Source organism: Triturus cristatus, chromosome 1_2, assembly GCF_964204655.1.
Source record: "Triturus cristatus chromosome 1_2, aTriCri1.1, whole genome shotgun sequence".
NCBI classification, from domain to species: domain Eukaryota; kingdom Metazoa; phylum Chordata; class Amphibia; order Caudata; family Salamandridae; genus Triturus; species Triturus cristatus.
The window spans coordinates 767566159-767580381 of record NC_140580.1 but is presented as its reverse complement, the minus strand read 5'-3'; the positions used below and the strand labels follow the sequence as shown (position 1 = coordinate 767580381).

At 44.8% G+C, this 14223-nt stretch overlaps 1 protein-coding gene across 1 annotated transcript in view; it reads right to left on the bottom strand.

Annotated features, from left to right (window-relative positions):
- Nucleotides 1-14223, bottom strand: part of DRGX (dorsal root ganglia homeobox) — a 111402-nt gene that overhangs the window by 36886 nt on the left and 60293 nt on the right. Inside the window, exon 5 of the mRNA XM_085615160.1 lies at nt 3016-3188. Coding sequence (XP_085471286.1) covers nt 3016-3188 — 173 coding nt within the window. The remainder of the gene's footprint in view (nt 1-3015; nt 3189-14223) is intronic.

Genomic DNA, 14223 nt, shown 5'->3' with positions numbered 1-14223 from the left:
CGGTGGAGTGCACACTCTGGGTCCACGGCAGAGTACACACTCGGTGCACGGCAGAGTATACAGTCTGGGTGCATGGCAGAGTGCACACTGGATAAAGGTGGAATTAGCACAGACTATTGTGGATGGTTGAGAGGCAATGGGGCTTTCCCTCAGTGTAATTTAGCGTGTGCACTCTGCCATGCATCCAGAGTGTGCACTCTGCCATGCATCCGGAGTGTGCACTCTGCCACACATCCAGAGTGTGCACTCTGCCATCATCCAGAGTGTGCACTTTGCCATGCATCCAGAGTGTGCATGGTGCACTCCGCCATGTATCCAGAGTGTGCACTACGCCATGCATCCACAGTGTGCACTCCGCCAAAGCACCCAGAGTGTGCACCTTGCCATGCATCCAGAGTGTGCATGCTGCACTCTGCCATGCATCCAGAGTATGCAATCCACCAGGAACCCAGAGTGTGCATTCCGCCATGCATCCAGTGTGCACTCTGCCATGCATCCAGCGTGTGCATGGTGCACTCAGCCATGCATCCAGAGTGTGCATTCTGCCATGCATCCAGAGTGTGCATTCCGCCATGCAGCCAGAGTGTGCACTCTGCCATGCATCCAAAGTGTGCACTCCTCCACGCGTCCAGAGTGTGCACTCTGCCACGCGGCCAGAGTGTGCCCTCCACCACACGTCCAGAGGGTGCATTCCACCATGCATCCAGAGTGTGCTCTCTGCCATGCATCCAGAGTGTTCACTCTGCCATGCATCCAGAGTGTACACTCCACCATGCACCCAGAGTGTGCCCTCCACCACGCACCCAGAGCGTGCATCCAGCCCACTTTAATACCAGCTGTGCCTTTCTGGCTCCCTTGCTGGAGCACAACACTGAACACCATTTTGGAAAGAGTTCTGTGGGCCTCTGCAGCCTGGCAGTGTGTGCACCTTCTCCGTTGTAGGCCCCGGATGTGTATTTTGTTTCCTAGCCCAGGGGTAGGTTTGCCGATTTATTTCACTGCAGGACAGAGCTCCAGTACCCGTCTTTATTCCAGCCGGCTTCAGACAGATCTCAGAGAGCGCCTGCTGTCTCAACAAAAGCGCACACACCACTCTCCGGTACCAGCTGTGTGAACCGCATCTGCCCCACAATGGAAGGGACCCGCCAGCTTCCTGTGGTTGTGCGGGACGTGATCCAACCACAGTCAGCTGTGCTTCTCCCGACCCCCATACTGATGTATTTCAGAATCTTTCCTCGGTGCCCTGGAGTCCCAGGGCGCCTTGCCACAGCCTGCAGGGCAGAAATGACCATGTGACTTCCAATGCACAGAGAGAGGGCAGGGACCTCGTCCGGAGGTTGACCCTAGTAATTCAACATTCCTCTTGTAAGCATAGTGTGTGCATGAAAGCATAGCATAAGCTGCGCAGATGCGATGAGGGTGCAGAGCCCAGAATTCCATGCCGGTGGCGATTCAGGTGAAAACCGGAAGTGCTGAGCTCAACGAGAACCGTAGTATGTATGACAACAAACCAACACAAGGAGGGAATGTCTGTGCCCCGCATACGCTCCCGTTATGGGTTCCAGATAAGTCTAGGTGCACTTACAAAGTTCTCTGTATTGTTCATAAATCAGCTTACAGCTTTGTCCCAGACTTTATGTGACAACACATCTAAAGGTACCCACCTGCACAAACCCTGGGATTTAGTGATGCCAGCCTCTTGCCCGCGCCCTTCTTTTGGAGACAGACTGAGTGCCTATTTATTTTTCTGGCTTGGCATTGATTGGATGGGGAGAGGGTAGCCCCCCTGCCTGACAAGACTGGTTTGCATATTGCTGGGTCCAATCTGAGGTGACTCAGTGGGCAAAAGAACGATGGGTTGGAATGCTACCCCGAGCGATTGCCAGTGGTTAGACTTATTGCAAGCAGCCGCCCTTCTCCTTTTTTGTGTGTTTTCATAACAAATATGAGACTTTGTGTGGCTAGAAGCTCTTCGTTGTTCACCTGAGCTTGCTCAGATACTGATCTGATGCTGTTTGTAGGCATGTCTGCTGGTTGCACTCGTTGGGGTGGTTTGTTGTCATACATACTACGGTTCTCGTTGAGCTCAGCACTTTCGGTTTTCACCTGAAACCCCACCAGCATCGCATTCTGGGCTCTGAACCCTCATCACAGGGCTATCTGGGCAGCTTATGCTATGCTTTTATGCACACACTATGTTTACAAGAGGTTTACATATTGCTGGGTTCCCTCATTGGCTGACCTAAGCCAATGAGGGAAGGCAGCAGTCCCAACGCCATCACAGAGTGGGATGGGGTCAGTGAGACTGCTGATTCTCACCCCCCCCCCCCCCCCCACTCTATGATGAAGTGTTACTGATTGACACTGGACCCTGAGTGCTCCAGGGCTTAAAACTGAAGCGCCCAGGTGCAAGGCGATCAGTGACACTACCCCTTGTCACTGAGTGCTGGGCCTCAGGGACCTTTGCTGAGCTGAGGAGCTCATGCCCACAGGAGCTGGGACTTCCTCAGCCCAGCAAAGTTCAACTCAGGCAGCCAGGAGCCTGAACATTAAGCGCATGTCTGGCTCCTGGCTACCTGGCCTGAAAATGAACAGTGTCTGTCAGGCTGAACAAAGGTCAGCCTGACAGACACTGTTCTTGCATGGCAAAATGTGGGGGGGTGCCCCTCAGCCCCGAAGGACTGGCCGTGGCTAGCTGTGAGCAAGGGATGATAAGGGACACCGTTAACCCAGATTTCAGGTCTAACAACCAGAAGATCCTGACAGCCATGGTCCAGGTACACAGTGGGTTCTAAGAATGACAGCTTGGTGTGTTACCTGCCTTCTTCAGAACTCACTCAGTTAGTATCATGAAGACCATGGACATCAATCCTGAGAGATCCAGCGGAGCCATTCATGGCTAGCATACTTGAGTAACAACACCTGTCATTCATGCACCAAGCACTAGTCCAGTTAACTGTGCACCTCAAGTATGTGGGCAGTATTACGCAGTGACTGACTGTCCTGTCCCCTCACCTTTGCTGGATTTCCAGAGTCTCCTTCTTGTTTCTGTTCTGGTCCCCTGGCGATGGCGAGCTGAGGTTCCTTCCAGGCTGTGTCCCCTCTGAGATGGGTTCTTTTGGCCCTTCTTGGTCTGAGGAACCCCTTTCAGTTTTCCTCCATTTTGCTCTTCGGTTTTGAAACCACACCTGAAATAAGAACCCATGCCTGGTCACTTTTCTGGCTGCATCTCTGGACCCGGTGCTTTATCTCTATTTTTTGTGTTATGCACTATTACTGTATACATATAGATCATTGCAAACATTACCAATAGAAAGACCACCTTCTGTAGGTTTGAAGCAATTTTTATTTAAGGGTACTTTGGAATTATACATGCCAATCTGCCAAAAAAGTGACTATTGTCTCAAGTGCTGTGAAGCCCTCTGATGATGAAGTGATGCTTTATAAGAAATTAAAACAGACAACACACGTCTACCTGGGTTAATGCAATAGTTGCTGGGCTGAAGGTCTCGAGTTTGATCCAAGTACTTATTTATTTATTTAGGGTCTGGTTCGTTTTTATACATAACATACCGCACCAGAGATGGATTGGCAGAAGCGTGCTTTATAATGATGCAGGGGTGCGCAGTGGCATCAGAAACACCAATGTGAATTCAATAAGTGTAAATTGCCCTCTACTTATTAACTACAACCTTTTGCCTGTTACTTACAGCCCTTTACCTGTGACCTGCAGCCGTTCACATTTTATAGCATTCAGCTGCTACCTGTAGGCCTTCACTTATTACCTGCAGTCCTTCTTGTTACCTACAGTTCTTACCTGTAACCTACAGCTGCTCCCATGTTACTTACAGTCCTTCACTTGTAACTTGCAGCCATTCACCTATTGCCAAAAGCCACAGCCTTTTTTTCTTGCAGATTATTGTTACCTACATCCGCCCCCATGACTTGCAGTCTTCGCTAGCTACTTGCAGCCGTTGTAATGGTCCTTACTTTCATCATGTGCTGCCTGGAAACTCTACCTGGAACCTTCAGCCCTTAATTGGGGACCTGCTGCAGCACTTGCACTTTGGCCTTTGGCACTTCACCTTCTACCTGCACCCCTTCACCTATTACCTGAAGACAATACCTTTTATATGTAGCACTTTAAGGGTCATTTATGGGATTCTGGCCTAAGGCGGCACAGCAAGGCACCTTGCTGCATTGCCCTGTGCCAAAGTGGACTGTCCTATCTCCGTGCACTAGCACCGTTTCGACAGCCTAGCACCAACGTAGGCACCCTAGCATCATGGCGCAAGGGTGCCTCCGTCGCATGCAGAATTGTTTTTCTACAAGAAGGGGTACCTTCTCCTCGTTATGCCTCACGTTGGGAGACATACGGATTTGGCACTTCCATGGGTTTACATGACCTTATAAATCTGGGGCAGCGGCAAATTCCATGGGTGTTGCGTGGGAAAACCCACTGCAATGCCTCTAAAATGAGTATGAGGGGGGAATGCTGAGGAACAACCATTTCAGAATGGAAAGATCAATGGAGATTTAACGTTAGAATAATACAAGTTACATTTCGTGTGTATAGTTAGGATAGCAAGTGGTTTTCGTAAATACCATTCACTCCCTTTGGGAAAAGATACACCTACCACAGTAAGAACATTCAGTGAATAGGTTTATACCTTACACCAGTTGTCATTTACACCTGTTTTTGTGAATGGCACGACTGTACTTTAGAATGTGCAATGCATAGTCGGTGGAGATTTGATTGGCCGATGGTAGGGTGACCAAACGTCTCGGATTTCCCCAGACAGTCATGGTTTCAAAGGACTGTCCCAACACTTTTATTAATTTTAGGTAAATGTCACGGTTTTTGGGACAAAGATCAGGTTATTCTGCAAAGCAGCATTGAAAGTTATACACTCCCATTCGCAGGCGCCTCTAAAGACTGAAATGTTTTCAGTAATGTATCCATTTCTGTCAGGCAGCACATGAGGGGGACACTGCCTGCTCCTGGCAGACGGGAGACAGATTGGGTAAGAGGGCAGGAGAGCTCAAAGTGTGTGTGTGTATATACACACACATACACATATAGAAACACACACATACATTTACACCATTTACATGCCTATTGTGTGTATGTCTGTGTATATGTGAAATTATTTACAAGGCTATGCAAAAATTCGAGTCAGGCCAGAAATAGAAGAAAGACTAAAGGCTTTAGCCCTAATTTTATGTCTGGCCTGTGCCGGTTTTTGCCTCTCAGAATCTGGCCCCCCTAGCCGATGGGTGATGCCCAATGTTTTATTTTTGTTGGCTTTGTGTTATATTCTGAAGCTCTTCGATTGCCTGCGATGCTCATGACACACAACCCTCTTCTTCGGATATTGGTGCTGGTAGTGGTGGAGGGCTGCGCACCGACTGTCTGCTGAGGACATCTCTATCTGAGCCCCCGCGCCCCCTCCCCTGAGCCCTAATTCAGTGAAGGTCGTCAGTGTTAGGCCCTTTAATTGGGCAATTTTTCATTATCATATTTTAATGACTTCGCGCTGACAGATCCCTTCTTCTGAGGAAAGTGCCTGATGGAGTCGTTTATTCGCCCATTTAGTTATTGTTTGACAACATCATCTCTGATTAGGGGCCTCCTTTCCAGGGCATTAATCACATGTGAATGAAGGGGTGAAGGGACTGGCTCTTGTACGCGTTGTCCCCAGGGTACTCGCTGGGAGAGGGGGCTCCCTGAAAAAGAAGGTCTGCAGAAGCAGCTCCCCTCCCACCCGTCACTCCCCACCCGCCTCGTGCACCTTAAGCTGTGGGAATTATCTTCTTTAGAAATGGTTTTATTCATTCATTCGTTTACAGGAATATTTCCAGACTTCGAGAATGAATGGGGGTTCGTTTGGTATATCAGGCGGCAATCTGATTAATTCCAGAGTCCTGGCCCGGTAAGTGAGAAAAATATGTTTATGTCAATGTAGAGTGCATTAGAAAATAAATATTCACTATTTTAATACTTTGTCACTTCCTATCCCCACGACCCCATCCTTCTAGCCCTTTTCGTAGAATGTGTGGATATACAACGTTACAATAATTTCATCATAACGTTCAAAGTAATTTTACAATCTAAAGATGTTGTTGCTTTAAAGAAACGTTTCACTGGCGTGCCAAAGCATAGCTCTCTCAAAGACATGTAACAATCACTGAAGTGTTTTGCCCTATATGCGGTTACCTCAGAGCGATGTACTCCCATCTTTTGAGAGCTGTGTAGCCTAGATACAGGAGTATAGAGATAGCAGCGACACCCCAGGTGGAGGCTTTACCTGAAGAGCCAGGGATGTCTGATACATTGATGCTGGTGACCCTTGTAGTACCTTGTACATTAGTACCACAATAGTACTCCCCCCCCCCCACCCCAATCAGGAGGTGTCACCAAGACTTGTGGATCTGAGCATATTAGGTCAGGTTATTCCAAATATATAGGATAGAACCATCGGGAACTAGTAGTGAACTGCCATTTATTGAAACAAAATGTGATAAGATCTCTTGGGGTGGGGTGGGGTGGGGGGGGGGGGTGTGTGGTGTGTGTGTGTGTGTGTGTGTTTCCATTGAGTAGTGGCAAGTCCCTTCATTTACCAAAGCTTGAAATAACCATCACAAAACATTTCAAGTCTTAACCTAGGGTAAACTTTATGTATGTTAAGTCTGACGAACAGTGGTGCAGAATTGCATAGTTTGTGAGTGGTTTGTTAACAGTCATATATCCTTTTGACTTTTCATAGCCGTTTTTTCAGAACCTATGTCTGAAATGTTTTAGACATTTTCACTTTATTCCATAGCTACTCATAACTACTAGTTGAGTGATGTTCTGGGTGTCTACTGCACCTCTACTTTTTTGTTGCTAATAGCACTATGCCTTCTGGGACTTGTAGTTCTGTCTTTAGATTGGATTGAAAAACTGTGCAACCCAGGTGCGAACGCGTGTGGATAGAAAGCTTGAACTGACAAAGATGACCCTAAGACATGAAGCCATTTATCAGCTATAGTACACAGGTGCGAAGAGCCTGTGCACATCACAAACACAGTAAAAAGGGTTCAGTCTTTTCTACTAAAACGACTATAAGATGCACCGATTTAAGAAGGAAATGTGTCTAACTTATTAATGCGCACACTATAAACCAAAGTCTCACTTTGCAAAAGAGAATTTCATAGACGCCAATTGTCCCCATGGGGTTTTAACCTACAGCAATTTGTGGGCAGAGATATTTAGGACCCTGGCTAAAATGGGAAAAGCAAAACTGTACACGGCAACGTGCGAAGTACTGTTGGGATAACAAGCATTGGCAAAGACAACAGGTTTGGGTTTAATGTGCTAAAGCATACAGCGTTAGCACATAACAGCTAGACACAAGGGAGGGAGTCAGTGAATAGAAAGGGATGCAGCTGTAAAGCAGACTCTTATGCAGCGCTATGCAAGCACAGACAGGGAGGTGGAAGGATGCACCCAAAGAGCCAAGAGCATTAGGTGATAGATGGATCCTTCACTGGGCTGAGCCAAGATGTGATTGACAAAGTTTCAAGCCAATGGCTGAAAGAGGTGGACCCCAAGCCCACTCTACATACAATGTTAACACTAGGTCTGTTTAGATCTACGATGTCATAACCTAGGCCTAAAAGGTGTACCTCATGACACTGGATAGGGGAGCAGCTATAAACTTACACACACACACATATTCACTCATACAGAGACACACAACACACTCATTCCATAGTGATCTACAAGCAATTCAGATGAACAAAAAATCATTAAAACACATTTTCAATAATAGTACCTTTACAACAGGCGCTGAAAAATAACAAAACTGTCATGATGAATGATACTTTCTTCACTGAATGAACGTAGTAAAATAAAAATGATGAATTCAAAAATATTAGGAAAAGCCGGTGGAAGGGTGCCAATGTCACCAAAAACATCCTCAAGAACATTTTTTTATTATGCATTAGACAAAATCTGGAATTTCGTAATATTCCTTGCCTAACATGCCAAATGAATGCTCTGAGGTGGCAGCAAGGTGGCACTACAGAGCTCTATAAAACACCTAAATAAATGAATACCTAAATACAACCCTACATCACTCTCGATAATCACCACCACAGCCCAACAAGCGGGAAGGCATCCTCGCCGACTAGAAGTAAGGCTTGTAGTAGAATAATGACTGCTCTGGTTAAAATCAATAACAAATGTTAAATAAATGTCCTACATACAGAGGGCGCTGTCGGAGGCGCTGCTGGTCCGTGGGGCCCTGCATTATGCTAGGGCTGGCGGGAGAGGGATCCCGCCACATTAATCTTAGGACCCCCGCCTTCATTCGCACGCGCTTCCATTCTGAGGCCTACCACCTACCTTGTGTTCTTGGATAATAGGCAACAATAGAGTCTCGAAGGGGGTTATAGGAAAGCCCCCATCACAGGTCCTATCTCACCCTTGCACCTTCCAGGCAGAATTCATGAGCATTTTCCTCTCAAAGGCCCACAAATGGCTCATTTATCTCAATTTGCAGCAGGAGGCGACAAAAAAAGGCCACCTCCACCAAGAGAGAATTTTCCTTGGCAAATAATAATCTGACTTTAATTTGCCCGCCTATGACCAGTGAGTCATGTTGAGATTTAATAATCAGCATCGCCTGATCCGATTAGGGGAGAATAATTTGTTTACAATAGGCCCAATTTACTGCCCCAGAATCTCATTATCTGTCCTCAGTCACTGGGCTTAAGCGCTGCTAATATGACCCAGGGGAGAAAGAAGGAGGGGGGAGGTAGAAGGGGACCATGTGCGGGGGGGGGGGGGGGTTCTATTTCCTACAATTAGATCCTTACACAGTCCTGTGCCGCAGGTCCAAGAAAAACCCCGAGTATGAAACTGTAATATAATAGGAACTGGAAGGACATATTACCAGCTTACCTCTAATAGCTGCGCAGTTTCCAGATGAAATTCCTTCAAAATCATGAACATTGAAAAACAGACATTCCACAAGAAAACAAACCGAAGAGCAGAGAGACCCATAAGAAAAACATTACAAACAAGAGTGGGCCACAGAAAAAACAGCTCACAACCCTAAGCGCCATAAAAAGTGCAACCCAAACAAGGTGGGCCACAGAAAATGAAACTTAAATTAGACAAACGGATAGTATTTATAACGTGATCCAAAGAGTGCTCTGAAAAAACACAATCAAAAGCAGAGTGTGCCATATGGAGGAAAACAAAAAGTGGAATGCGCTGTAAATCATACACGAAAAATACAACATGAATCAAACTTAACATAAGCACAGATCAGAGCAGAGTTTACAATAGAAAGCCCAACCCAAACCAGATCACAAAATACTGAGGAAAATGCATCACAGTCAGGCTGCCACATGAAAAAGACAACCCAACCTCGACTGTAGAAGAGAGGACATGAAAAAATAACAAACATAGCAAAAATCAATCATCACTCAGTACTGATGATGGCATAGGACAATCATACCATGGGGCAATACAGACTAAAGTACCGAAACGTTGCCCTAACCACACAAAGCGATAAAAAACATAACTCAGATTAGACTTTACCACAGAAAGCAGAACTGAAACCAGACTGCGCCGTTAAAAAAATGCAACCAAAGTGACCAACAAATAAAAGGAACGAGAAAATGAAAAGAAAGAATAAAATGTAAACAACTGATGAATAAAATGTTAAAAAGAACAAAAAAAGAACAAAAGCAAAGACCTACATGCAGTAGAATTGCCAGGATTGATCACGTTCTTCCTTCAACTCTGCTCTACAGCAACAAAACTGCAGTGACCGATTTAAATAGATTGCACTTTGAAGTCGTAGGTTTTCTGCCTGGGCAGTTTTGTACCAGGGAGATGTTTTGACCCATTTTACCTCCATATTACTTCAGGTGCAAAATGTGTTCATGCAACTTCTTGCCTGAAATTTTTACCCGTTTATCTTTTTGAAACGTTTGACTTTTAGGTGTTTAATTCATAAACAGGGTCATGTTTCTGCATCCAATTCATTATTAATCCTCGTTCTGTGGACGTCATTTGTAACCTCTTTCAAAAAAGAATCCATTGAATGAATATGTATGTTGAATAAGAGGGTGTCAAGATGCCACTCTGACGTACACTCCTTTGAAAAGAAATACGGTAGCTGGTTGAGGGGCTGAAGGCATGAACCCCCGAAGCCCCCACCCTGTGATCACTGCGATGTATTTTAATGCTGCTAAATTTGCAATCTGTGTACCTATTTTTGTGTAAACTGGTCTATGTTACGTATTTTTATCTGTGTAAATTGTTTTTATGCATGTACTTTTTATGGTCCACATCGACCAAAATAAAGTTTATTGGAATGGAATGGAAAATAAATCGTTACAAAATGGCTCCCTTCTGGACCATAGCATACCTGTGAATGCATGCATAGGTTCAGTTCTACCTGGATAGATGCCTATCACGAGTATCACAAGTTGCCCTCATCAAATGCACGTCAAGACCAAAGGAAGCAAAATAAAAGGATTCATTTTCAAGATTCATATATTTCAAAATGATGACGTAAACACAAAATGCCTTATCAATGAACTCCACGCATGCGTGTAAACATGTATCCAGAGCTCAATAAATAAGACATTGCTACCCAGCCATTCAGTACGCTGCAGATGACCATTCACTAACTGAACCCAATGCCCTGCCGCAATCCACGCAAAATCTTTTTAGAGGCACTCTAGAGCGCGAAACGTCAAACATTCCCCTGAGAGGTTGATTCAGACTCCTCTCTGTGGAGAAAACTTTGGAAATGTTGGCAACCCGAAAAGCCAATAGTGCTGTGAAGCCACACTTATGCTAGATAGGGTGTTATCCAATAACAGTAATTTAACATATTGCTAGATACCAAGGGCCATGGGAATTATGCATCAATAGAAGAACAACTTATATTTAATACATTATGGCCCAAAGTACATGAAAATCATCCAGCAAGGACAGGCATATTATGATGTGTATTATTTAATTAGACCACATAGTGTGTCACAGTGTGCGTAATTATCATGTGCCAAGTTTAATATTTGAATACACACTGATACAAAATTGATTCTTTTGGTAATGAAAACAAGTAGGCTTCTTAAGAAAAAAATATACGCATTTACCATAGTCCAAACTGTTATTTATCAGCAATGATTTGGCTATGCATTCAACCAGAGGTATGACATTTTATTAATGTTGTCCTTTCCACCTCACAGAGTAGAATGATTCGTGAAAAACATATATAAAGCTACACCGAGAAGAAAACGAGCCCACATGTACATACTTGTTGTTATAAAAGGTGTCCTTTTTCACCAAAGGCATCCCACATCTCGATATCTGATCACTGAATACATAAACTTGTACCGAGTACCCACAAAAAATGTGATTGACAAATTACTAATCTAGATCCACTAAAAAGCGGCCACAGACCTTCTAAATTTCTGATATCTAAAGCTTGTATTTACAAACCCCTACATTTTGTATCCCAATATTTGAAATCTCTGACCTACACCCCAACCTCTTTGACTCCCATTTCCCCTAAACCTTAAATTCAGTTCCACAAATAAGACCAAAACTCTTAGATTTACAACCCCAAAAACAATTACTACCCACCCCCAAAACTCTGGGCCAGAACATCTTTATTTCCCATAGCCCAAGACACACAACAATAGATTCCAAAGCACCTGAAGCATAAATGTTTCACTCCAGACTCTTAATCTTTTACTCAAACACTTGTATTAAGTACCCACAAACATCTTAATCCCTGATCCACATATCTCTATATCGTATTACTTTATCTATATATATTTGTTTCCATATACCCCAAGTCTTTCAATCTCATAACAGAATTTCTGAATCACTGCCTCTACACCTCTAAATGTTTGATCTCTTTTTCTTTACATCCATGACCTTCAAAATGTTAGCCTCCAAAACTCTTAATCCCTTTACCTGATACTCCCAAATCTATGATATTCAAACTCCTAGATCAATGATCCTCAAACTACTAGATTGTAGATTTCGCAAACCCATTAAATTAGCCCTAAACTTTAAACTAAGATTTTTATAAACCGAAATCTATGATTCTCAACATCAAAAATACCTTATCCTCAAAACCCTTAAACTATTTCTGAAAACCCTGACTGTCTCATATCCAAACCAACCATTAAATTAGACAAAGCCCTAATGTTCCGATTCCAAAACACTAGATGCAAGATTTTCCAAATCTCTTAGGTACCTAACCCTTAAGGCTTTGATCTGCTGTGTTTGTTTGTTGTGGAAGGAGGGGAGTGGGCTCAGGTTTGTTCCTCCAGTGCTGGAAATTGATGCTTGGCTTTGATGTAATTTAGGACCTTAGAGACGCGGACAAATTAGTGTAGAACATTATCACTAGTTAATTATGAATGAGCGATTAATCAACCTAATCTAATATTCCACATTATGTTGATGTTATTAAAGTGCATCATGAAAGTGACAGATCGTATCTCTCTCTGCCTCCTCCAGCCAGGAGTGCACTCAGCGTTGGGGGGGGAGACATGGCAAGGGGGGTAAAGAAGAGGGCAAAGCATGGAGAGAGCAGAGTCGTATAGGAAGAAAGTGGCACAGTGGTAAAAGCAGGAGCCATTAGGGAGCGGTACGTGAAGGGGAGTGCATAGCCTGCAGGGATGAGCATGAAGGAGGCGGGAAGTCAGACAGAGGAAGGAGGGCAGTGCCTGCACTGAGGCCAGACTAGAGGCAGAGGAAGGACATCAGTAATAGAGTGCATATTTTGTAAAATAAAAATAAAAAATGAATTCTTAGGAGCCCATCACTGGTACATCCTAATGGCAGGGTTACTGAAAACCCATGCTACCTAATCTTGATTCCACCTCATGCTTCTCTTTTGAAACCACCCTACACTTCCAGCCCCTTTAAGTCAAGTTTGCAGATTATTTTCATCCACCCACCATTCTTCCTTTGTCACTGTTTTCCTATATTTCTATTCCTTCTTGTTTCTCCCTTTTCTGAATGTTGTTTTCTTTTTCTAGATCAAAGTCTGATGATGGAAAATAAGTCCCAGTCCCAAATAAAGAGTGCCGGTGCCCATCACCTGCAATCACTGGCTCTGTTAAACACTGAGGGTATATTTATTATCAATCAATCAATAAATCAATCAGTAAAAAGCTTTATTCGGAAAGCAAGGCACATCCATATGTGAGCTGCAGTGCAGAATGAAGCACACACACTGCAGCACACATAGAAAGAGAATGAAACTAGTGGAAATAAACATATTTCTCCTCCTAATGCCTCACCTGGGAAGGGGCAGCATTTTGACGCATTCCTAGGTCTACTAGTAATGGCAAATTTGGGAATGCGCCAAAACCCATGAGTCGATGGATGGGAGCACCCGCGCTTCACCCATTGACACCTCCCTGGGGCAGAGGAACACAACACAGCGAGTTGTGCTGCGTTGCGTTACTCCAGATTTATGAAGCCACTCAGGGTGGCTTGATAAATCTAACTTAAGAGTTGCATGGCTCTTGTGCCTTGTTGCGTGGCGCAAGGGTGACGCAACTCTTTGATGAATATGCCCCTGAGTGACTTCAGTGCTGGGCATCAATGAGAGGAAGTGTGAGGTAGAGTGCTGAACCAGGGCTAATATGTAGCATGGGAGAAGTGTCAAAGCAGGACTAGAAGAACATGACCTAAAAGGGAGCAGTCCTAAGGGGCTAAAAGCAGGAACTGCAAGAGATGAGGATGACTGTGAAAGGGTGAGGAAAGAGACGGCAGGGGCGCCGTAGGTGGGCGAGGGTAGCATAGTAGCTAAAAGTAAAAGGATCCACCGCCCACTCCTCAAATGGGAAATAAGGCATTGTGTCCCTAGAATTTTTATTTGCCTTATCCTTCAACAGATATATATGGCCTTGGGCTGTGTAGATAGAGTAGGGGCCATTCAAGAGTTCCTACCCTGCCCCTCTGTGACCCCTACACTAGAAGGACCGGAGGGACAGGCCCACGTTATATCCAGGGGACTACGGGTTTATCAGGGATATGAGCATGGGAGCAGGGATCGCAGGGGGTGAGGATGCCTAAGGAGGAGGGCAGGGATGAGGAAGATGGGCCTGGACTACTGGGGCGAGCAGTACTGAGAGGAAACAAGAGTCAGTGTGCTGGAAGTAGAGCTGATACGAAGCAGAACAGGGGCG